The sequence below is a fragment of the Drosophila mojavensis genome, unplaced genomic scaffold, assembly GCF_018153725.1.
Source record: "Drosophila mojavensis isolate 15081-1352.22 unplaced genomic scaffold, ASM1815372v1 contig_136, whole genome shotgun sequence".
Classification (NCBI taxonomy): Eukaryota; Metazoa; Arthropoda; class Insecta; order Diptera; family Drosophilidae; genus Drosophila; species Drosophila mojavensis.
The window spans coordinates 28,206,355-28,230,351 of record NW_025318667.1 but is presented as its reverse complement, the minus strand read 5'-3'; the positions used below and the strand labels follow the sequence as shown (position 1 = coordinate 28,230,351).

The following is a 23,997-nucleotide window of genomic DNA, read 5'->3' as shown; positions in this document are numbered from 1 at the left end:
GAGGATGACGACGACGACGACGACGCCGACGACGACGACACACTTTGAGCACTTAGCGCTGCCTGAAGGCTCTTGCCTGTTGGTTGTTGGCTCTGTTGGCTCTGTTGGCCGGGAGGATCGTTTGCAGCAGTGAGCGCTGTGACTGCAAACTGCAACTGGCATTCAAACAATGCCAGGCAGCTTCATAGTTTATTGAGCACAGCTGATTGAGCGTGCAATGCGGCCGGGCAACTCATCAGGCGCTGAGACAGTTGCAGCAAAGCCTCACTGCCCATTAGCGCTGTCACTTGGCGAGGCGGCGCATATCGTTTACAAATGCTGCGACATGCACCGAACATCAAAACAGAGCAGCGAGCCGACTGGACACACCGCGAATGCCACTCACAGCAGCCGCCATGCCAGAGCCAGAGCCAGAGTCAGGGCAAGAGCAAGAGCCAGAGGCAAAGGCAGTGGCAATGGCAATGGCAGTTCCCGTGTTGGTGTCCATCAGACGATTGCCATCGCACGGAGCAGACACGGACGCGGACACATTGAGGTCAAATTGGTGGCTGTGCATACTCCTCTCCCTCTCTCCCTCTCTCTCTCTCCTTCTGTCTTACTCGCTCTCGCTTGCTACCCTGCTCGCATTTTAATAAAAATTACGCTTTGTAAACTTAAGCGGCAGAATCAATTAGCACAACGCCTGGCCTCGCCAGGCAGCGAGTGACCAAGCTGGTTCCAGCAGCTCCCTCGAGCAGATGTCTTCCGCTCCTCCTCACCCCAGCTGCTACATACATACATATAAGTACATGGATCATCAGCGCTGTAATGCCGCCTTGGCTCCTGCTTCTTCTTACATAAACTGCTTTAATAGCTGCCACAATGTAGTCAACTTACTTTCAACTGAATCAAGTTGAAGATCTATCCGAACGTAATCGACGAAGTACACGATATGATATTCAAGTCATTCTATATATACTCTTTATGTAAGTGATTAGTCATCGATATGGTAGTCAAGATGAAGGGAGAAACTAATTGTGCCAAGTGATTAAGTTAAGCTAGATCCAGGTCTGATAGCGTACGATCATTCAGTCGACATCCCTACTAAGCATCGCAGGATTTCCCTCTGAGTTCTATTCACAAGTATTTCAACAATTTGACTGTGGAAGTCAGCTCGAAGTTATCTTATGCCAAATAATAACACCATTTATGTGATATCACATAAAGTAATTACACTAAAACAGTTAATACATAAGGGAAACTTGAGCACCGGGCGTCATCTGCCTACTCCCAGCAAGAGGCAACACAGCTCAGCTCTTTGAGTATTGCCTAGCAGCACTCATTACTTCAGCTGGAATTTAATTAAGGTTAGGCCAAGTGGCCTGGCGTGGTGCTTACATAATCAGCTGTCTATGTGAAGGAAAATGATAGTTGCGCACTTTCCTTGCTTGCCAATTTTCCTTAACTGCCAATATCACGCGGCTCATCAATGGGATATTACTTCACTAAGCCGGCAATGGAGGCCGTTGCTGCAAGCCTACCGATTACACTGCCGATCGACAGGCAGGTCATAAAAGCTATCTATTTATTATTTTTTTTTATTCAAGTTTTATTTGCAATCTGCCTGAAGCTATATAATAAGCAAATTGATATTAACTATGGTAGTTTGGGCTCCAGTGAACTCAATCTATACTATCGGCAATCTATCTATGTATAGCTATCCATTTGGTTGGTCCAGAACGTGGAATCTTTTTACACGCGTTTTATTATTATAGGAATTTGCTAATACTCCCAGTCCCCCTCCACTGTCTTGATCATTTAGCCTGATCTTGATTTTATTTCGTTTTGTACAAGAGGAAGTTTTTACACCAAGGATCACTTGTTATTCCTCTGCTTGAAATATATTTATATATAAAAGACGACAATATGTAGAAACTCGCACTGCGAAGAATGAAACGAAATATATGTACACATTTGGATACATATTTATGTCTCCCTTCGATATACGCTGTCGTTCTGATTAAGAATATATGTATGTACTATATGGGACTGGGCATAAATTTAAACAAGAATATTAAATCCCAGATTCCCATTTACAGTGACTATAAGCATAATAACAATTATAACAATTATAATAATTATGATGAGAACAATGAGAACAAATTAAGCAATTTAGAAAAAGGAAATACAAATAATAATCATAATAGGCTGGAAACGAGAAATGAATCAGACCGCAGAGCACGCAGCGAGGCTTATGTCCCAACAAAGGCGCAGCATCCCGTTTCGTTCCACCTGCTTTTGAAAAAAGTGCGTGTGGCTGGCTTAATTAAAATTTAACGCAATATGCTTGACTCTGGGCGTTTTCCAGTCATCGACTTGGCGAGGGCGAGGGCGAGGGCGAGGGCGTGGGCGCGGCCGAGTGCGAGCAGCTAAGTTTTTGGAGTGCGCAACGGCTGAATACTCGCGCAGCCCCAGCGTACGGCTTCAAAGCATGTATCTGTGATGTGAGTATCGCGACTTGGCCCGACCTGACGCTCTGAAGCTGCTGCAGCCGTTGCCACTGATGCTACTACTGCCAGCGGTGCCCAGTCTGCCGCTGTTGCCGCTGCCGCTGCCGCTGCTGCTGCTGCTGCTGTGCTGAGATTCGCGCCCCACTGGCATGCTGTAGTTTGTTCTGGTTGAGGGTTTTGTCAAGAAATGAAAGCTTCGATGCTTGAAGGTTTAACGAACTCATGCGCTGGCACAACCCCAGCAGCAACACAGGAGCTGGAGTCGGAGCTGGAGCTGGAGCTGACACTGGAGCTGGAGCTGGAGCTGGAGCAGCACAATTTTCAGCTCCAGGATCAGAAACGTCAACGTTTTCGCCTTTGACGTTTGCAAAAATTCTGCCACTGCAGCAGCTGCTGTTGCTGTTGCTGTTGCTGTTGCAAGTGTAATTTTTACTTTCACCCCAGTAAATGCTGCTGCCGTTTGTGTTGTTGCTGTTGTTGTCCCATGTGAGCGCGCTGCAACACTTGTCCTGATGATGACATTCATGCCCAAGAGCTACTCTTAATGGAACACAGAAGCAGAAGCACAGCTAGATAGACAAGCAGCCAGCAAAAAAGAAAACAAGCAGAAACGCGAATGGAGAAAGGCGAAATGAGATGCGATATGGGAGATGGGAGATGGGGGAAGCGAGAAACGAGTAGCGAATGGCTAAGCAGGGGGTGGCTGCCCCAAGCAGAGCTGGCAAATACTGAGAGTTGGGCAAATTCAAATGCATGCAGCACGCCGTGGCTGAGGGCGGTTCGCCGTGATTTGTTCGTGCAACATGCTGCAACTGAATTGTATCGAATGATCATTCATTCAATACCACCTTTGCAAATCAGAAGCAGGCAATGCCAATGGCCAACAGGCGGCAGGCGTCAGCCTACAGCCCAGCTCAGTGCATTGCTCCCGCACGCCCCACGTTGGGGCGACAAGCATTGCTGCTTCTGCTTCTGCTTAAGAAATTATGCACAAAGTAAAGGCGCATAAGTGCACAAAATAAAGAAGATGGCAATGATGATGATGATGTTGACGATGTTGCTGTTGCAGGTGACCCATGCCCGAATCGCAGACTCCAACTCCTGCCGACAGCCTTCAAAGTTGTCAAGGAAGCTACCCCAACGACTGCCTGCTGCACTGTTGCCATTGTTGTTGTTGCTGTTGTTGTTGTTGCTGCTGCTGCTGCTGTTGCCACTGCCGCAAGGATGCTTAAACAATAGAAAGCACACACAATTATAAATGCGCCTAGGCACAAGTATGCAAGTGCGTTTGTGTGTGTGTGTGTGTGTGGGCGTAGTGTGCTTTTTAAATAATTACGAAACATGGCCAGGACTCCCCCGTCAAGCACCAGGCTTCGTATCCGCGCTCTGCACATGCCATTCGAATTTCTTGCCAAGTGTCAAACGGTCAAATGCCAGAAGACCAGAACCCATAACAAATTGAGCAACCCTCGCCCTCGTATCATGCGGAAAGTGCTTTGAACCTGAACGCAGATTCCAACATCAACTCCTCCGATATGAGCTAAGGCTGTCCTCTCAATATTTCGCTGGAGGCAATTGACACTTTGTTGACAAATGTGTACGGAATACGGTGTATATGTATGTATACATCTGTATGTGTGTGCATACTAACGTACACTCGAATCTATATACATACATAGCTGTGGCCTAGTCCGTTTTTTGAAAGTCTTTCATTGAACTGTTCATTCGACTTTGATTTCATAAAATATAATGTGATATAGTATATAATAATAAAATTTTCTCTATTATATATTATTTTGATTACTTCATATAAAAATACATACATATGTATATCCAACTTAATGAATTAAGTATGTATATGTAATCTAATCACCTACTCATCACTTCAGTTTAAAATATAGCCTCATCATATGACAATATAGCGCCAAGCCACTATAAGAATCATTTAATGTATAAAATTCTTCCCAATCATTTAATTAATTTGTCTTTCTAAAGCTTTCAATGAATTCTTACTCAATCGAATTTTTATGTTAAATAAAGCTAAAATATGTTGAATTAAAATCAGAATCCAAATTGGGCTCGTTCGGGATTTGAACCAGGGACTTCCCGCACCCTAAGCGGAAATCATACCCCTAGACCAACGAGCCAGTTGTTCAGCCAATGCCCAGTTGCTATTAAGAGTGCTGTTAAAGCGCCACAATTTCGGGCAATCTAAAAATAGACCCGCCAAGCAACAAAGCCAGTACAGCAGCAACAACCAAACACAACAATCGAGTGAAAGTTGCTGATGGACATGTTCGTTTATTGAAGTCTGCTGCACATTGGAACAGTGTGACAGATCGTTCAGTTGGATTAGTTGGGTTAGTTGGGTTTCTCCTTTATTTCTAGCTTGTCTTCGAAGGCCTCTTCGCCAGCTGGCAATAGATTATCTGGGTTTGCTGCCCTGAAAGCTAGATCATTTGCGAACTGGAATGCTTCGTCTGGATCATTCATGTAGTACTCCATGTCGTCGTCGAAATTGCGGAACTCGTTGAAAGGAATGTTAAATACCTCCGATTCCATTTGCAGACGGCGCCGATCCTGGCCACGCCAATCGGAAAACAGCCACATGATACTCATTTTGGCGCGATTGTAGAGCCGCATCAAGAAGTCAGCCACAGCATCCATGTTGTATTTACCTGAGTTAGCCACCGATTAATTACCTGTGCAGCTTATGCGATTGCAACTTACCTAAAAGATCTAATTCATACAGATGTACGAGAAATTCGATAAAGCAAAGTAAATGGATTTTTGTGTTTTCAGTATTCCTGCAATGATGCCAATAAAGCTTCGACTCAATGACAAATATACAGGACTAATGCCAAGAAGCAAAATCCGAAGCCTACTTACGAAAAGTGAAAGCATCCCATATAGATACGGGCAAAATGAAAACGACACTTTAACATGTTCACAGATTCTGCTAAGGCATAGATGCATAAGCATGGCTGCTTACCCATTCCATTTCTTTTATCTTTCACTCTCGCTCTATGCAACTTCGCTTCTCTTTCCACCCCCCCCGTTAACTGGTTTCATGGAACATGCTTTGAGAGGAAATTGCAATGCTTTTTATATGCGCAATATAGAATGAGCAGCCTCTTTAATTGGGAGTGCATGACTTGAAGGTTCTATATCCATATATTTTCAATATGATAAATATCTAATTTACTTGCAAGTAAAGAAATATAGTCATTGGCCATGTCATTGGATTCGAAGTAACTAACTCCCTTTCTTCGATATTGAGATCCATACTGCAAGCAAAAAGCTTAGCAAAAAAGAAGCAGAAGAGGAATTCGTTTCATATATGTATGTATCAGCAGGCTAATATCAATCCCATTTTTATTCCGTTAACAGCAGATTTGATAATCATTGAAGGAAAACTAGGCTAAAGTTTTGTCTCACTCTAACACATGAAATCAAGAGCGAGACTAAGCTCGACCAAAAAAACGGAAGTCTCAGATAAGATGGTAATGAAATTCTCACGATATATTTCTATATATCGATAAATAGAATTTTTTTCAATTTTCAATAAATTATAGGGTATCTGCAGGTCAGGAATCAGCAAATAGGAAAGCATCTCGACTGATGCAGCTTTTGCCACCACAGCGCATACCCTGCATTCCCCAAAACCCTAGCTCAGCTGCTCTAAGCCCTTTTCGCCCTGCCGCCAGATGTATAGGGTATAAATAAAAATATAAAGGAAACAACTTACTTATGTCTATGCACATGCACACGTCCACAGCTAGGGAGCTAGGGGAGAGCTGATATTTCAGCTGAGTGGCTCAATGAGAGCTCCGAGTGGGCGTGGGAGTGGGCGGCGGTGGTGCAGTAAGTGCTAAAAAGACACATTGCACTGCTGTCGGTTGCCATGGAGGCAGCGATTTCTAAGGCACAAAGCAGCGGGCGAAGATAGAGCACACAGCATTACAGCTATCGCAGCTAAAGAATCTTGGCATTAAGTCAACCAAATATGCAGCCATCTAGCTACGCTTTATGAAGCCACATGCCTCCAAACTAGGAGCCATTGCAGCAGCAAGCCCCACTTGCTCCTCCCGTCGCTCCAGCTCCGGCTCCAGCTGCTGCTGCTGCTGCTGCTGCTGCTGCTGCTGCTGGCTCTTTGTTGTCTGTGCTGGAGGAGCGGGGCTGTCATTGCCGCACTTGTTGACAATGCATCACGCATACGTCGCGTTGCCGCAGGGATATGATGACAGGAATAAACGGCTTGATAGAAAGATGCGCCTGACGCCGAGTGTAGTCCAAGTCAATGCACCCAACAATAAGCGAAAGCGACTAACAACAGGGGTGGCATGGCCAACTATAAACCGTACAAAGACTTTACTGCTGCTGCTGCTGCTGCTGCTGCTGTTGCTGTTGCTGTTGCTGTTGTTGCTGCAGTCGGCAAGCTGCCAGCCCCAATTAGCCATCGAGCCCCGTTCTGCAGCTCGTCTCTCTCCCCCGCAATCTCCAAATGCCTATAGCATGACAATTGCGCGTCTCATTTAACTCGAAAATTAACGAGCGATTCTATCGGCAAGCAGATCACAAACATCGCCTCATACTCGCAGTCGAACTCGAACACGTCTCACACTAAATACCCTCGCACACGGCTGGCTCAGACCGCGACTCGAATGTTATTATTGAGTGTGTATTAAATATATGTACGTATATAGAGAGAGAAGATGATCTATCTGGAGTCTATATTATACGACAGAGGATCCAATATTGTGGTATGCTTTCTTCGTGGACCTAAATGATTATAAACTATATTTCATAGAGATGGAATAGTTAATTAACGATTCTAAAGTGACAAATTATCCAAATGTGCAGCACCTGCTGCTTGACTAAAGCGATCTTAATTACGGCGATTAGGCTTTAAAAATAAAACTGAATGAACGATTATTGCCGATCAAATAGAAATATCGTTAGCTTACCATACATGTAAAATTTCAAGCCTCTAGTTCTTATGCATATCTTCTAAGATCAGAGAGAAAGATGAACAGACGAACATGGCTAAATTAACACAATCGTCGCCCTGATCAAGAATATATATATACGTTATAGGGTCTGCTACGCCTTCTTCTGCCAGTTACATACATTTTCACAAACACATGATACCCTGATTTCCCATTATCATTGGCTACAGGATATTTAAGTACCTCGAAGTAATTTATGTATATTAAATCTTGATTTATTTGAGATCTTAGAGCCATAATGTTTATTATTAAATTATAAAAATTCGTATAAAAAAGTAACAAAATAGATTAGATTCATCATTGACTCGATTTTTGGCAATTGTTCAACCAAATTGATTCGTCCATCAGTTTTCTGTATTTAGTATCATTTCACTCGAATTCCAAGATTTAAGAAGATAACAAAGACATTTATTTAAGATACTATATTCGATAGATTGAAAGAGTAAGCTTCTTATGTGAATATTCTTTGAATTTGTTTGAAAAATTTCACATATATAATATACAATACATATGTACGTAGGAATGCGCCGAGTGCTACTGTAGCCGTTGTTTGGCTCTATAAGTTAGCTTGAATTTTATATTATCTCCTGCTTCTAAATAAATAAATAAGTTAATGTTCCTCTTCAGCTGTAAGTGAAGCAACTCGCATGGCAAGCAGACAGGGTATGCAGGGGCAGCATGTTGATGGCGTGCGCGATTTGGTTATAAATGAAATTTTGAAATGCTTAAAGTCGCAATGTGCTCGAGTGTGAGTGTAAGTGTGAGTGCGAGTGTGAGTGTGAGTGCAGCATTTCAATTGAAAAGACGAGGGGCGCTGCCCCGAGGGTTGCCTTTGGCATTGCCGCCACTTTAGTTGCAGTTGCAGTTGTTTCTGCGTCGCATCCTCGGAATGCATAAGCATAAATATCACGACGCTGAAAACGACGATGACGATAATGATGATGATGATGATGATCATACGAGGCCGAAGCAATTGCAGTTGATGATGGAGTCGAAGTTGGAATCGTGGCTGTTAGCGCAGTAGCAGGCAACATCTTAAATATATTTTCTAATTACTTGTTCGCGCTCGCATGATGCTATCAGGTTGCCGCCTTGCCCCTGCTCTCATCCCCGCACCACCAGCAACAGCAGCAGCAGCAACAGCAGCAGCAGCAGCCTCAGCCCCAGCTGCAGGCGCAGTTCCAGCTCCATTTGCATTTTGCAACGATGCAGCTTTTTTTTTTTTTTTTGCCTGGGGTTGGCCTGAGTGCATTGGCGACACACAAATTGCAAATATGATAGAAGAAACATGCTGCGGCAACTGCTGCTGCTGCTTCTGATGCTGCTGCTGCTGCTGCATCCTCTCGTTTTGCGAATAATTATTGCAATGCGTTTTGTTGTTGTTTCTGCCCTGCACGCATCTACTCGAACTGACTTATGTGTGCGTGCTTGTATGCATTCATACATATATATCTGGTATATACATGTGTGTATGTGTGTATGCATGCAGATTTGTTGGGAATTCTTCAGAACACGCCACCTCTTCAGCCACTCGCGACTTTATGTTCGCTCATTCACTCATTCATGTTCTTATAGAACACGCATCTGCTGCCCTTCCCCCTTGCCATACTACACCAGCCCACCCCAGCCCACGCCACGCCCCTTTGCAGGTCGCTCGCTGCGCTTTAAAGTAAACAATGCCATATTTTGCTGGCTGGGAACTTTAGCACATCCCGAGCTAAATTACTTTCGGCTGCCAATGGCAGAGGCGAGTGGGCTGCAGCTCTTTAAGCAGATATATTTGCATATGCACTCATCTTCTGCATGGTGTTTCTAATTAGCAGGAATCGCCTCGGCTGCCCGGCGAAAGTCTTGAACCACAACCGCAGACTAATTGGCCAGTCTCTGAACTCTAGCCCCATGCACGGACCAGGAAACTGTTGATGATTTTACCATCGTATGTGTTTTTCACTTCACTTTCTTTTGTAATTTCTCCACAAGCTGGCACTTGTCCGTTGCAGTGCAGTGGCTGACCTGGGAGATACCCTCGATGAGTATGCCAACTATCTATATTTAGCATTCTTCATGTAGTTGGAATAACTATTTGATATGAAGAGAGTCGATCCGGTTATAGTTGTGATTTCTCATCTGCACTGCCAATTACAGGGTATACATGAATGAAGAAAAAAAGCATGTCCTGTGGGGCTCTACATGGATAGATGCAACTGACAAAACGGAAGACACAAAAACAAAGTGAGAGAAACTAACGAGCACACACACGCACACACACACGCACACGCCCATTTCAGCTGCATAAACATTGTTCTGGCCAGGACTTCTGCTGCCACAGAGATTGAGCTGGCAGCTCGAGTGCTTTTTGCTGCCAACTCCTGACTGCTCGCCTACAGCTAGCAGAGTTGCTACAGTTTGCAGCTTCTGTTTGGCTTATTTCTACAAATCTTGTCTCTTTTATTCTTTTCTTCTTTTTTCCATTTTTTTTTTTTTTTTTTTTTTTGGCAAGCGTTTGTTGTTGACAAGGCTTTTGGGGCACCCGATGTTGCAGGCGTGGCTTCAAGTGCGTGCAATTGCTGACAGTCGGACTGCCGGACAGTGGGACATTTGGGTCTGCGGTGCGGAGCTGGGATTAGTGGATCAGAGCTATAATTCCATTTAATGGCGGAGCTGCTTTGATTCAATTTCAACGCCCGCTGAGCTTGATTCAATGGATGAGTGGCTAAATTTAGACGCTAATTTGGCGACCCGCTGTGCCAACCGGAGCTCGATGTCTCAGTGGCCAAACATTCATGTTCTTCTCAGAGCCGTCTCATGTTACTCCGGCAGCCGGACAGACGGGCAGACAGACAGCAGCAAAGGCTGAGCTGCAGTGAGTCAGCGACAGACAGAGACAGCAACAGCGACAGAGACAGAGAAAGAGAGTGTCTCGAATTACGCTTTGCTTCCATCTCCCTCTACCTGGGATCTCGTGGGCATCAACCTGCTATGCAGTCATAACTTGGTGGCATTTTCATCGTCAGCTTCATTATATTCGACAGACTGCATGCACCTTATCTCGGCCATAATCTTGTCACACAAACTGATATTATCATTTAGTAGCGGATCGCTTGTATCTGCACTAAAATAGCTGAACTTATTGCGAACAGAAAAGTTGGCAATTTTCTTGCCCTGCGTTTGTAGCCTAAGTAAGCTCTTTGGAAATGAGCATAAATTGCATGATTTGTGTCGGGCACAGGGAGACTGGAGTCAATGTGTGTCTATAGATCTTCTGTAACCCAATCCATTTAGATAAAGGTATATGTGCTTCTCCACAATTCGTTTATCACCTATGCATAAAGTTCCTTCGATATTAACGCCTGAACAACCTGGCAAACTTTTAGTTTGGTTAGTCTGTTGGCTTGACAAGTGCTAAGGATTTATTAAATGAGGCCTTTTACCACCTGCTCTATTGACAGGTGCTCATTCATAGCCACAAATTAAAAAGTTATACTAAGAATGAGTTCGAGCTCCTAGAACTGGCATAATGTCTGCAATAGTCTCTAGGACTGGATGAAATATTTAATGATATATATGCTATATATATACTCGTTTATATATTCAGAATATAGTACATTTATTACTGGGTATATTAGTTTCTGCAAATGTGCGTAACAAGCAGAACGATAAGGTATAAGATATCACCTGATAAAGTATGCTGAATATCGATGGAACCAATCTACCGAGTGGATTCGTTCGCCTGTCCGTCTGTTTGAACATGAATATCTCGCAAATTACAGAATTTAGGCACTTGAATTTATTTTTTACACATTTATTTATCCTATGACTCTATTATCGAGAGACCGCGATATTTAGGCATTGCTCTTATATTATGAGGAGTCTATATACCTTATTCAAATAGCTGGGATTTGAGTACATTTAAACATAATTTTAACAACTTCATCACGATGCTATATATAAATCGGATTTAGCTTATACCCATAAGAACCTTATAATATGCTTATTCGTAATAGCGGTACTTACAACTTATTGACTTAATGTTTCTACCTCGCACTCAATGCAATAACCACTAAGTGCAGCCAGGTACAGACCTGGATAAACTGCTCATATAAGCTCAAGGTAGCATTTGTTTGTGTGAGCGTGCATGCTCACACTGCTTTAAACAGGAGCAAGGTTCAGGATATTACTCCCGACAAAAGCTCTCTTAATTGTTTTCCATTACCTTTTTAAATTTTGTATCAGCAACCATGCGCAGGTTTTGAGTATGTTCTTGTGAGATAATTTCAATTTCATTGTGAAAAATTTCGACCTAGATCTTACTTCATAGTTCTACCCTGAGCTTCCTGATTCGTGATAGTGCCCTACCATCGATAGTGCCGAAAGTGCCATCTCTCCACTTCCTGCTTTATAAAGTATATTTACAGAAATGTACACTAGAAATAAAATATTTGAGTATTCGCTTCATACATTCTAGGCTTTAAAACTTAGAAGAAATACTTCCTTTGTACAGAACAGAAGGATACTCTCAAATAGTCATATTAAATACCCTTGAGACTCACTACATCCACAATCTGAGTTTTCGCATTTATATTTTACATATTTGTCTTTTGTTTATTTGGAATTTCATATGTTTGTAGAGAGCATCGCAAAGTCGTGCGGATGCAGCTCCCTAAATATTTATGGGATTTTCGCTAACCGCGTTGTTTTCAATTTATGCTTCGGCGAATATAAAAAGCTATTAGAAAAACTAAAGCCCAGTGGCGGGCAAATAGCTGGGATACGTGGCTAGAGGAGGTCGTCGTCGCATTGCAGCCGCATCCAAAGACTCACTTAATTAGCGGCAATTAATCTCCCTCTCTCTCTCTCTCTCTCTCTCTCTGCGACGGAGGGGGCAGAAGGTGTTGCCGCAGATTCATAGAGGCTTGCCATGTGGACGACATGTATGTATGCCCGCTGGCAGCTGATGCCTGATGCTGGCTGGCTGGGTTGCTGTCCTGGCTGTCTGGCTGGGCGCTAAATGGAATGCGAGTCTTCGCTTGCAAGCGCGCTTGCATTTGAATGCTCTGAGATGGCTCACTGGCTCCAGCCAGTGAAGCGTGCCAGCGACTGGGGTTGGGGCCAGCTGGGGCTGAATGGCAGCTGAAGCTAGCTGAAGATTCAGGAAGTTGTTTGGGCATTCGTGCAGCTGCTGTTTTAGCACTTTGCTACTAAAATATTTAGTTAATTGTCGCTAACTCGACTCATTACAGCGCCTAGCGAGTGGAGCATCAGGCGGCAACATGTGCCATGGAGAGCCTGGGCCTGGGCAGCAGACGCAACAATCACACCACCAGCACCACCACCGCCACCAACAGCAGCAGCGGCAGCGGCAGCGGCAGCAGCACCAACAACAACAACAACGGCAACAGCAACAGCAGCGGTGGCGGCAGCAGCAGCAACAGCAGCAGCCATCATCCCAGCCATGCCCATCATCTGGCCAAGCTGCACGTGCACTCGCACACCCACACAAAGCTAAAGCAGCATCAGCACACGCATCAGCACTCTCACTCGCACTCGCACTCGCATCAGCCCGCCAATCAGAACTATTACACGCAGCAACAGACACAGCTGCAGCGGCTCAAGCAGCAGCAAAAGCTGCAGCAGCAACAACAACAGCAACAACAGCAACAACAGCAGCAGCAGCAGCTGGAGGGCATCCATGGCCTGCGCAAAGGCCTCTGCTTGGGAGTAAACGTGGCCGCGGCTAAGCAGAGCGCCGGCTGCCTGCAGTTCCCGCCGCCGCCGGACTATCCGCCGCCGGCTGCCACTAGTCCACTGCACAAGTCCGCCGGCAGCTCGCCCATCGCCGTGGCGGCCATTGTCAGCAGCAGCCTGGGCAGCGGTGCGACCGGCAGTGGGGCAGGGAGCGGCATCGCTGTCAACGGGAACGGGCGGCGGCAGCTGCTGCCGCGCTACCCCGATCCCGATCCGGACGCCATCGAGATATGCAACGAGCAGCAGGACGCCTCGCCCCACCATCATCTCAGCCAGCTGGCGCGCCAGAGCAAGACGCTGGGCCGCGAGGGCAGCGACTCGGCGGCGGTCAAATGGAACGCGCTGCAGCAGGCGGCCAGCCTCAGCCACATGCACCACCAGCAGCACGACTACTCGTATGCGTACTACGAGCCGGGCGCCGCCATGCGCCACTCCAATGTGCCCAAGCCGGACGGCGCGGCGAACGGCGGCGTCGCGGGCGCCGGCGGCAGCTGCTGCGGCGGCGCACAGGCGGCACAGGCCGCAGAGACGGGTCCGCCGCCGCCGCCCAACTCGATACGCGCGCTGCTTTCCAAGGGCAAGAAGAACAAGCAGCTGGTGTCGCCGGCGACGCTGCAGTCCTACCAGACGCGCTACCACAAGGTGACCGCCAGCACGAGCAGCCAGAGCGAGAATTTCTACGAGGAGATCAATGCGGCTGCGCTGCAGTCGACGGCGACCGGCAGGAAGGCGACGCAGCAGCTGCAGCTGAAGCAGCAGCAGCAGCAGCAGCCATTGGGCTGCGCCGTCGGCTCGCACTCGGCGGGCTCGCTCAACCAGACGCTGGTCGAGGAGGAGCTGCGCCGCGTGCAGCATCGGCATCACAAGATCCTGGGCGAGCTGAACCTGAGCGTGGAGGCCATGCTGATGCCCGAGAGTCCGCCCAAGTGCAGTCCGCCAGCTGCCCCGGCGGCGGCCGCATGCGCCTCCGGCACGCCGCCCAAGCCCAGCCCGACGGTGTGCGTGACGGCGACCAGCGGGCAGCCGGCCGTGCTGGCCAGGCTCACCTCCACCTCGGCGGACAATATCTGTGATAGCAGCGACGCGGCCGGCATCGAGCAGCTGCTGGCGACGCTGAAGGGCGCGCATCCGCACAACGCCCTGGCGGCCGCCTGCGACCTGGACAGCGGCTTCAGCGGCAGCAGCGGCGCCAGCTACATCGGCAGCCTGCGGCTGAGCAAGACGCATCACATCAAGTGCGCCCGCCAAACGCCCACGGCGTCCGCCGCCTATGCCACACAGAGCTGTCGCTCCTTTCAGCGGGCCACCGCCTACGACGAGGCGGCGATCAGCGGCAGCTCCGCCTCCAATTGCAGCTTCCTGGCGCGCGCCTCCTGCGGCCGGCGCATACTCAGCTGCGCTCGCATCCGCGCCGCCGAAGACCCAGGACCCAGCGTGCCCACCGAGTCGAAGGCGCGCAGCTTCTGGAATCGCAAGGGATGGCGCAAGCTGCCCGGCTTCTCCACATCCACCTCAAGCATCAACGACGCGGGTCTCTCAGGTGAGTGAGCTTTGCCCATTGAATATTTAGCTATATGAAAAGCGAGTTGAAATCTTTGCGTTCATAAGGACAGACGGACGGATGCCAGACGGTGAGGGCTAAATCAACTCAGCTAATTTCCCTGATTAAGAATATAAATACTTTATAAGGTCCGCCACGCCTCTTTCTGCCTGTTATATATACTATGACAAAAAAGTTATACTCTGATTTGCCATTCTTAATGGGTCCAGGGCATACAGAGACCCATAAACGTACCCCCGACCAACGGCCAGTTCTTGTTAAGGACAGCCAGGTGGCGCCACAGTTTCAGCCAGTCTCGAAGTACAGTAACAGCAATAAGAGTAATAAGCGAGTGAAAGTTGCTGATGGACATGTTCGTTTATTGAAGTCTGCTGCACATTGGAACAGTGTGACAGATCGTTCAGTTGGATTAGATGGGTTAGTTGGGTTTCTCCTTTATTTCTAGCTTGTCTTCGAAGCCCTCTTCGCCAGCCGGCAATAGATTATCTGGGTTTGCTGCCCTGAAGGCTAGATCATTTGCGAACTGGAATGCTTCGTCTGGATCATTCATGTAGTACTCCATGTCGTCGTCGAAATTGCGGAACTCGTTGAAAGGAATGTTAAATACCTCCGATTCCATTTGCAGACGGCGCCGATCCTGGCCACGCCAATCGGAAAACAGCCACATGATACTCATTTTGGCGCGATTGTAGAGCCGCATCAAGAAGTCAGCCACAGCATCCATGTTGTATTTACCTGAGTTAGCCACCGATTAATTACCTGTGCAGCTTATGCGATTGCGACTTACCTAAAAGATCTAATTCATACAGATGTACGAGAAATGCAATAAAGCAAAGTAAATGGATTTTTGTGTTTTCAGTATTCCAGCAATGATGCCAATAAAGCTTCGACTCAATGACAAATATACAGGACTAATGCCAAGAAGCAAAATCCGAAGCCTACTTACGAAAAGTGAAAGCATCCCATATAGATACGGGCAAAATGAAAACGACACTTTAACATGTTCACAGATTCTGCTAAGGCATAGATGCATAAGCATGGCTGCTTACCCATTCCATTTCTTTTATCTTTCACTCTCTCTCTCTCTATGCAACTTCGCTTCTCTTTCGCCTTCACTGGCTCCCTGGCTTTAATATCCACAATATAGAATGAGCCGAGTTTTTAGTGGGGAGTGCATGATTTGAAGATACCCTCAGCTGTCTTGCACGTTCAAGTCCTTTTAAATTTCAAAATCCCGTATCCAGAACCCATTGGAATTGGGAAGTCAGTGTATAATGGTTGTGTTCAAATGTAAATGACAAATTTTTTATTTATTTATTTACCAGTTGCAATTAATATAAAATTAACTCTAGCCAAAGACTAAGCACTGTCAGCAGGGGCCTTCGGCTTGATATTGAAATGTTGAAAAAGAAATTTCATGCTGCCATCTGTTGCTTGAAATTCTTAGACCGTGCTGGCGCCACCTACAGTTGGACGTACCGCAACTAAGCGCTTGGTTTGTGTCCTCGCTATGAGGTGTTGTTCCCCACTTGGCTTTGCTCTGTATTGCTGTGTCTCTTGTTGCATACTTTTAGGTAAATCTTATTTCACAACTATTTATAATTTATAAATGACGCGCCGCTAGAAGCAAAACTTCCAACTGTTGATAAATTGTATAATATACCATGAAAATTAACTAAATGAGTTTAATGAGCCTGCACAAAGGCAGAAGCAGACTTAAACTTTCACTTTTGTTAGTCATGTATGCTTTAGTCATAGTCAAAACTATGCATAGTCTGACTCTGGAGCAGAGAATATCCTTGTGGAGCACTGCCTTTTTAGTAGGACTAGGACTTGAATTAAGCTTGGATCTAGCTCAGAGCGCAACAGGCAGTCGGGTCCTACTAACTACATACCCCCCGCCTCACAGACTCCACACACGCACACATGCACACACGCACACTTGCATATGCAAGCAGTCAGCCAGCGTGATAATTTTTGTGGCACATGCTCCGCTGGCTCGGCGCTCGTCGTTGGACAATCGCGTCGCAGTCGTCGTCGCCTCGTCAGCGTCGTTTTGGTTTCGCTTGCCGTTTTTTAGTAGTCGCTATTGTTGTTGTTGTAATTGCTGTTGTTGGCGGCTCATTTTGGGGCTCCATTCCCATTTATCGGCGCATTGTGGATTCAGTAGAATCGATCTTGTCGGGCTTGCCGCATGCTTGCCACGCCGTGCCATCATACACACACATTTATATGATATTTGTGTGTGCGTGTGTTATTTTTTTTTCGTATCTCCACAAATAATAGTGCGTGCACAAACTCAAATAGAGACACACACAGAGCAGAGAGTGTGTGAGTGTGTTCATCTCTTGAATATTCTTTTCGTCTTTTATTTTGTTGTGACTCTCGTTCGGAGTGAAGTGTCTAAAGTGCAAGTGCAAGTGTTTTATGCATGGATTGTGCCAAATAATCTGTGAGTCTTGATGTGTCTATGTCTGTATGTGCGAAGTCTGCATGTGTGTGCTGTGCTGTGCTGTGCTGTGCTATGTGTACTGTTGTTGTCGTTGTCTTTGTCGTAATGCTCGCTGCTCCATGACCAACACAGCCAAACTCGACCTGGCCGAACCCGTCGATCCCGTCGACCCATTCACAATAGCGCTGCAGCCAGCAGTCGGCTCAACTATTTGGTTCACTCTGGGGGAGGCGTTTACGCTGCGTTGTCGCTGCCAGCAAACAAGCACACACACACACACATACATAGATGCATATGTATGGGAATACAGATGAGCGTACCCTCATAAGAATTCAAAAATAAATCGACAACTAATTAATTTGAGCTGCGAACCTAGCAGCCGCCGTCCACAACTTTGCATTATCAGTCGAGCGCATTTTAAGTACTCGAGGCAGCAAATACACTCACAGAGCAGTCGACTGCACCCGGCTGCCTAATACCTGCTCAAAACTAATAATAGCTGTAAATGTATTTATAGATCATATATCAGTCTGGCTCAAAGGCTATCAAAAGTCACTTCGAGCTTTAGGCGAGCATGGCATGCCACCAATATACTCGCTTCATTCCGTTGTTTTGTTCTTTCTTTTTTTGAGAGCTGTCGATTTATTAACAATTCATATGGAAGCAAATGTTTCAAGCAATATTTCGGTGGCTGATCTCAGATTTGGCAATTGTTGATAATCACAGCCAGGCGATGACCCGCTACAACATTTATTTCCATTACTTAACAAACACACACACACAGATACACACAGACACGCATACACCTAGGCAGCGTAAAGACAATAGCAGCAAGTGATCGAAACGTATGTTTAAATATATGTACATACATATCTAAATATAACTAACATAATCAGCATCTCACAAGTTGTATGCATTCGTGTTATGCATTTTAACGATGGCTTTCCACCTGATCAAATCCGCATTGGATGCCAGCCACCAGCATCAGCATCACTCCTTGGTGCGCAATAATCACGGCCTGAATCGCGACCAGCAGAACAACGGCGTCGTTCTCTTAAAATGTGCGTATTAATCTCTCTAATTTCTAATCATAACCATCAAACGTAATCCTAATACTAACTACATATGTGATGTTACTAAACATGGACAAAGGAAAATATATATATGTATATATTTCAATTTAAGTTGCATTCGTAAATTGTATATTGTAATAATTAATTTTTATATGACATGGGGTTTAATATTAATTTGGAGGGATATGTGTGGGGGGCCTTTAACTTAAAGTGGTATGCTACTGCTTAAGAGAGACAAAAGGTTCACTTCTAGATACTCTATCAATTTTCTGCTCTATCAAATTGCAATTTAACATTGATTACACTTTAAATCAGTTAAGTAATTAAAAGTAATTAAAACTGTTGAAAGCGGGCATCAGTAATTGCATAGCACTCATTCATACATTGTCAGACGAAAGAAGTTGAATCATTTTTGCTAATAATTAAGAGTGAACGAATTGGGCGATATACATAGGTCTATCCGAAATTGCCTCCATTGCCGTATATCCGGTGTTGCTTTTAGAGTTAGTCCGAGTGTAGATCAGAATACAGCAATCGATTAAATGGACTTTATTGATTTGAAACCCAATTGGACTAAATCACCTGATCTTGCGAATCAAATGAATTTGGGCTTTCATCAAAAGTTTCTTAGAGTATATCAATTATCGTGAGCATTTGACGAACTATTAATTTGGTAACAAATTAAGAATGACTAGACCAAGCGAGTATTATATATGTATATACATGATGAGTATATGAGTATGATATATAGATATGCATTAAGTCTTTAGCTCCAGGCGGACAGCTAAATGGGCATTGCTCACAACAAATACACACTATATAATGAGCATAATGATTATTTAAGTATATTATTAACTAAATACAAATCTAGGCATATGTTTCCAGTACTAAATAGTGCACAGTTATATATGATTCAAATGAATTGCTTTTGGTTTCAGTCCAACTACATCAACATCTCCTGTTGATTCACACGCAAAATGTGAGATGTATTTTGTTCCATTTTGGTTTCATTTATTCCACTTAAAATTGAGATTAATCGATAATTTGATTTAATTTCCAATTAGATCTAATGAATCGCACATAAATATTTATTCTGTTGCCTTTGTTTTCACTTTGTTGTACTCAGCTGGCTCTTAGCCTGGAGTTGTTGTTGCTCTTGTTGCGATATTCGGAACTGGCTATTTGAGGCATTTGAATGCGGCCTACTGCTTTGTGCTTGGCCAAGGAAAACGCAATTTGCGGCAGGTTCTTGCCAATTTAGCGGGCCAGCAACCATTTGGTCATAGCCAAAACAGCTGCGGGCCAAATGAATCAGCCAAGTTGTTTATGGGCAACGCCTTCGTGCACATTTCTCTTGCGGCTCGATCTGTGCGCCCTTCCCGCAGCTCCAATACAGATATATATACATATATACATACGTGTATAGTATATATATATAAATTGTTTTTTTTTTTTACTATTTTCTTAAATTTTTTATGCAGAGTGACTAATAACGCGTAATGTGATTGTAATTGTTGTTTGCTACACAGAAACTATTCAGATGTGTGCATGTACATATGTATGTATATATATATACGTACATGTGCAATAAATAGTATAGTATATGTTATTCATAAAGAAAGAATTGATTTGTGAAATACCCTTGCTGGTGGCAGAGGTAAATGCATTTAAAACTTGAAACGTTGCCAAGTTTCGGCATGAATACACATACACACACACACACACACACACACACTGTGACTCTGATCATGAATATTTTCATATATATGCACACATGTATACATATACTCGAGTACATGCATACTTTATGAGGTTAAAAGTCAAGTATTTTGCTGTGCGTTACACATGGAGCGAGACAATGGCAACACCCTTCGGCGAGAGTGCAGAAACGAAAGAGCAGACACAAATTAATTAAAAGCTCGCAGCTACCATAATAACAACAGCAGCCACAATAGATCTGGCAATAACAATAACAATAACTATAACAATAACAATAACAATACAGCCAGATTCACACACACACACACACATACACGTAATATGAATGCGAAGCGAAAAGAGAGGCAAAGATATGTTAAGTAGCTGTAAACGAGATCGAAAGCGAACGCGAAATGGCGCCAAACGGAAGGCAGATAACATAAATTATAAAATATAAATTATAGCTACATATATAATTATGCAATTTGCTTAATAGACCCTATATATATATTAAGAGATCAGACATAATATTTTAATTACATTTAATCGTATTATAGCAATATTACAAAATGTAATCAATAGATACTTACAGAAAAGACAACTGAAATTTGGATTAATTTCGTTTTAGTTTTACTTGAAAAAATACTTTTTATTTATTTTTTATTATACATATATATTTTTACTATATTATTTTATTTTTTTTTTTTTTATATCATTTTTCCTATACATTTTTTTACCTATTTATTTAAAAAACAATTTTTTTAATTAAAAGAAAAAATATGTATAATAAATATTTCATTTTAAAAAATTATTTTTAATTTAAGTTTTATAATGTTTTTATTTTTTATTTTCACTTTAGTTTTTAGTTTAAGCAGCAATGCTTCAGCTTTCAAGCATGATGAGCGCTAATATCTCTTCTGTTATGTCAGCACGTCAGCCAGCACACGCATCTAGGATTTTTTATTTAATTTTCGATTCTATCCTATTATTTCAAGTTGATCAGGTGCCCCAGACATCCAGTGGGTATTATCTTCCATTCTTCTCGTGTTGTTATTGATAGCTACATCTCAATTAAGTTTTAGCCCTTATCGTCCTCAAACTCTACAAATCTCTTAGCTTGATTATGTTCATCGCCGGGATTACTTTCTTAGTTATATCTCTGGGAACGATTTAAGGCTATACAAAATAATTTTCCTTCGAATACACTCACTTCCCATTTCAATGGTTTTCTTCTCCCTTCTTCAGTTCCTGAGATCCCTGAGAGTAACTCTCTGGCAGAGTACTGGCCAAAATACTCCAACTTAATAGCTATATTTTTCATGTTGCGCCATTCTATATATGTATGTATGTATGTATGTATATATACTACATATGTATGTCTATATATGCATATTCGAAAACTCGGTTGCATTTCAAAGGGGTCATCACTCACTTGGAGTTCACCTCGCCTCGAAAAAGTCACGGGCAATAACTCTTTAGCCATATACGAATGTAATAAATTAAGCCAGTGTGAATGCCTAGACAACAGTGGCAGACTAGTTAATGCCCCACGAATCAATATTTTACAACCTGTGCCAACTAGAGACCGGCAGATCGTGGCGATGTGACTAAGCTTGTCTTAGCCCTAATCAATTAGCACCAATTACAGGGTATTTTAAGCACGAGTACTTAGTGCCGGCCGACTTGGCTTTTGTTCTTTTTCCTCTTTTTCCGCTTATTCATTTCATTTCATTTCGCACAAAGCGCAAATGGAAAAAAAAACAAAAACAAAAGGAATAAAATCTAAAGAAAGTCATTAATAAATGAACTTCATAGTGAATTTTGCTAAATGTGTATGCATGTGTGTGTGTGTGTGTGTGTGTGTGTGTGTGTAGCACATCTGAAGCTGCGTGTGCACGGGTCACGTCAATTGTTAACTAATCTTGGACCTATCCTAAGCAGCCAAGTGGTCATTCAATTCAATTAGCAAACATTGCTAACAATTGAACAGTTTTCAGTCAGCAATCAGCAATCAGCAGTCGGCAGTCCGCAGTCGTCAGCCAGCGTCTAGCTGGATGGGAGCCATTTGTATCTGTATCTATGAGACACAAGCAGTAGCATATGGAATGCATTGCACTCGGCTATCGCCATTGTGATCGTGTGTGCGTGTGGCTCTTTGTGTATGTCGAACTGTCGAACGTCAGCTGTTGTTGCTATTGTTGCTGACATTGCTGCTGCTCCCGCTGCTGCTGCTGCTGCTGCTGCTGCTGCTCCCGCTGCTGCTGCTGCTCCTGCTGCTCCTGCTGCTCCCGCTGCTGCTCCCTCTGCTGCTGCTGTTTGTTATTGTTGTCTGTCGCGACATTAGCGCGTGTTTGAGTGCCGCTTAAAAACGCCTCGTTAATCAATGTCGTCGCCTCGTGAGTTAATTGCAAATGTGACAGCAGCAGCAACAGCAACAGCAACGGCGACAACTGCAACTGCAACTGGGCCCAGGCACAAACATAAACACAAACACAAGCAAGCCCAAGCCCAAGCCCATCGCAATTGCCAGTGCCTGTGCTCATTTCCCCATTTCCATGTCCAAGTCGCCAGTCAAAATCCAATTTCATGTGCATCTCGATGCTCAGCCGTCGCGTCGCACTCGTAAGTGCATTGCACCACTCGATCGACCGCCGGACAGCTCTGTTGCTCAACTGTGGTTGCCGCGGCGCGCTCTGCCAGCCACCCACTCGGAGTCGGACGCGGTCCTCGTTGAGAGCTTTACGACACGAAATTCGTGTTGCGCGCTCGTTGCAGTTTTTGCTGCTGCTGCTGCTGCTGCTGCTGCTGTTATTGTTGTTGTTGTAGTGAAAGTGTTTAGGCCATGTTTGCATATATAAAAAGTGTTCTCATTATTTCATTTTTAGCTGCATTTACTATTTGGCATACATTTTAGCCAAGCCAACAACAACAACAATCACAACCACAACAACAATAACAACAGCTTCGCACACCTTTAAAAAGGTGCCGCTTGGCTCAAGATTCGGCCCGTTCGGTGGCTAACTCTCTGTTTCAGTTTTTTCGCTTCTGTTTCGGGGCGCATGTGGCGTATGCGCAATGTTAATTAAAAATTCAAGCCAAAAATACAATAGCTGCAGAAAACAAACAAAAAATGCAAACTGAAAATGAAAATGTTGCCGCTGCTGCTGCTGTTGCTGCTGCTGCCGTATTTAGAGGTTGTTAACAAATTTGCATAATTACAGCCGCAATAACAACGGCAACAGCGACAACAATGTAACCGACAATCGCCAATCTTAACTTATCTAATGTGAAGGCATGCAAAAATAGCAAATAGTACAACGCCGCGTATACGTCCCGTTGTACAGCCCAAAAAGTCCACAAACATATCTTCTATATAGTTGTTGTTATTGTTGTTGTTGTTGTTGTTGTTGTTGTTATTGTTGTTGTTGTTGCTATCATGCATTGTTTTTTTTTGCGGTTTTAGGGTTTGGTAATCATGCATATGGCAATGATATTAAACAGCTGTGGAATGGATCCGACAGGTTTATTGCTTTGACCCCACGCACACGCCCCCCTCGCCTATTCCCACCCAGCCTGCCCGAAACTATAACTGTAACTGTCCGAGAAAAGGGCGTGAGAGATAGATAGCATAGCGTACGTAGCACGCCAGCTAGATTAGTGACATTTATGCCGAGTTGATAATGACTCAACTATCCACACGCACACGATTAACGAACCTGCTGTGAAATCAAGCGAGCGATAACTCTTGAAAGCTAAAAGCTAATGCATGGACTATCTAGCATTATTGAAATGGCATTTGGATAGTTGAGCAAGCTAGGTCTGAGCATGCTAAACAATGGACTGCATATGTACAAGAGAATTTTCTAGTTAATCATATCTGGGAAGACACGAAAGAAGTTAGATATTCTGCCTGTCCACTCATATGAAATGGAAATGCAAGTATACACAGACATAGAGCTGAAGTGATAGT

The 23,997-nt window shown here is 44.2% G+C and overlaps 3 protein-coding genes and 1 long non-coding RNA gene across 4 annotated transcripts in view; 2 read left to right on the top strand and 2 right to left on the bottom strand.

Moving 5' to 3' along the window:
- Positions 1–23,997, top strand: part of LOC6584876 — a 140,333-nt gene that overhangs the window by 24,201 nt on the left and 92,135 nt on the right. Inside the window, exon 3 of the mRNA XM_032732105.2 lies at positions 12,739–14,783. Within this exon, the coding sequence (XP_032587996.2) occupies positions 12,776–14,783 (2,008 nt within the window). The 5' untranslated portion in view covers positions 12,739–12,775. The remainder of the gene's footprint in view (positions 1–12,738; positions 14,784–23,997) is intronic.
- Positions 4,771–5,348, bottom strand: LOC26527828. Its single transcript, XM_015161686.3, has 2 exons — positions 5,220–5,348; positions 4,771–5,167 (listed from the first exon to the last, which is right to left on the bottom strand). Exon 2 carries the CDS (start codon positions 5,154–5,156, stop codon positions 4,851–4,853), a length of 306 nt encoding a protein of 101 aa, XP_015017172.1. The 5' UTR covers positions 5,157–5,167; positions 5,220–5,348; the 3' UTR covers positions 4,771–4,850.
- LOC26527254 lies at positions 15,143–15,713 on the bottom strand. The gene is made up of 2 exons (XM_015161669.3): positions 15,592–15,713; positions 15,143–15,539 (listed from the first exon to the last, which is right to left on the bottom strand). Exon 2 carries the CDS (start codon positions 15,526–15,528, stop codon positions 15,223–15,225), a length of 306 nt encoding a protein of 101 aa, XP_015017155.1. The 5' UTR covers positions 15,529–15,539; positions 15,592–15,713; the 3' UTR covers positions 15,143–15,222.
- Positions 16,673–18,320, top strand: LOC122757847. Its single transcript, XR_006358012.1, has 2 exons — positions 16,673–17,256; positions 18,041–18,320. It is a non-coding gene; the product is annotated as an uncharacterized LOC122757847 (long non-coding RNA).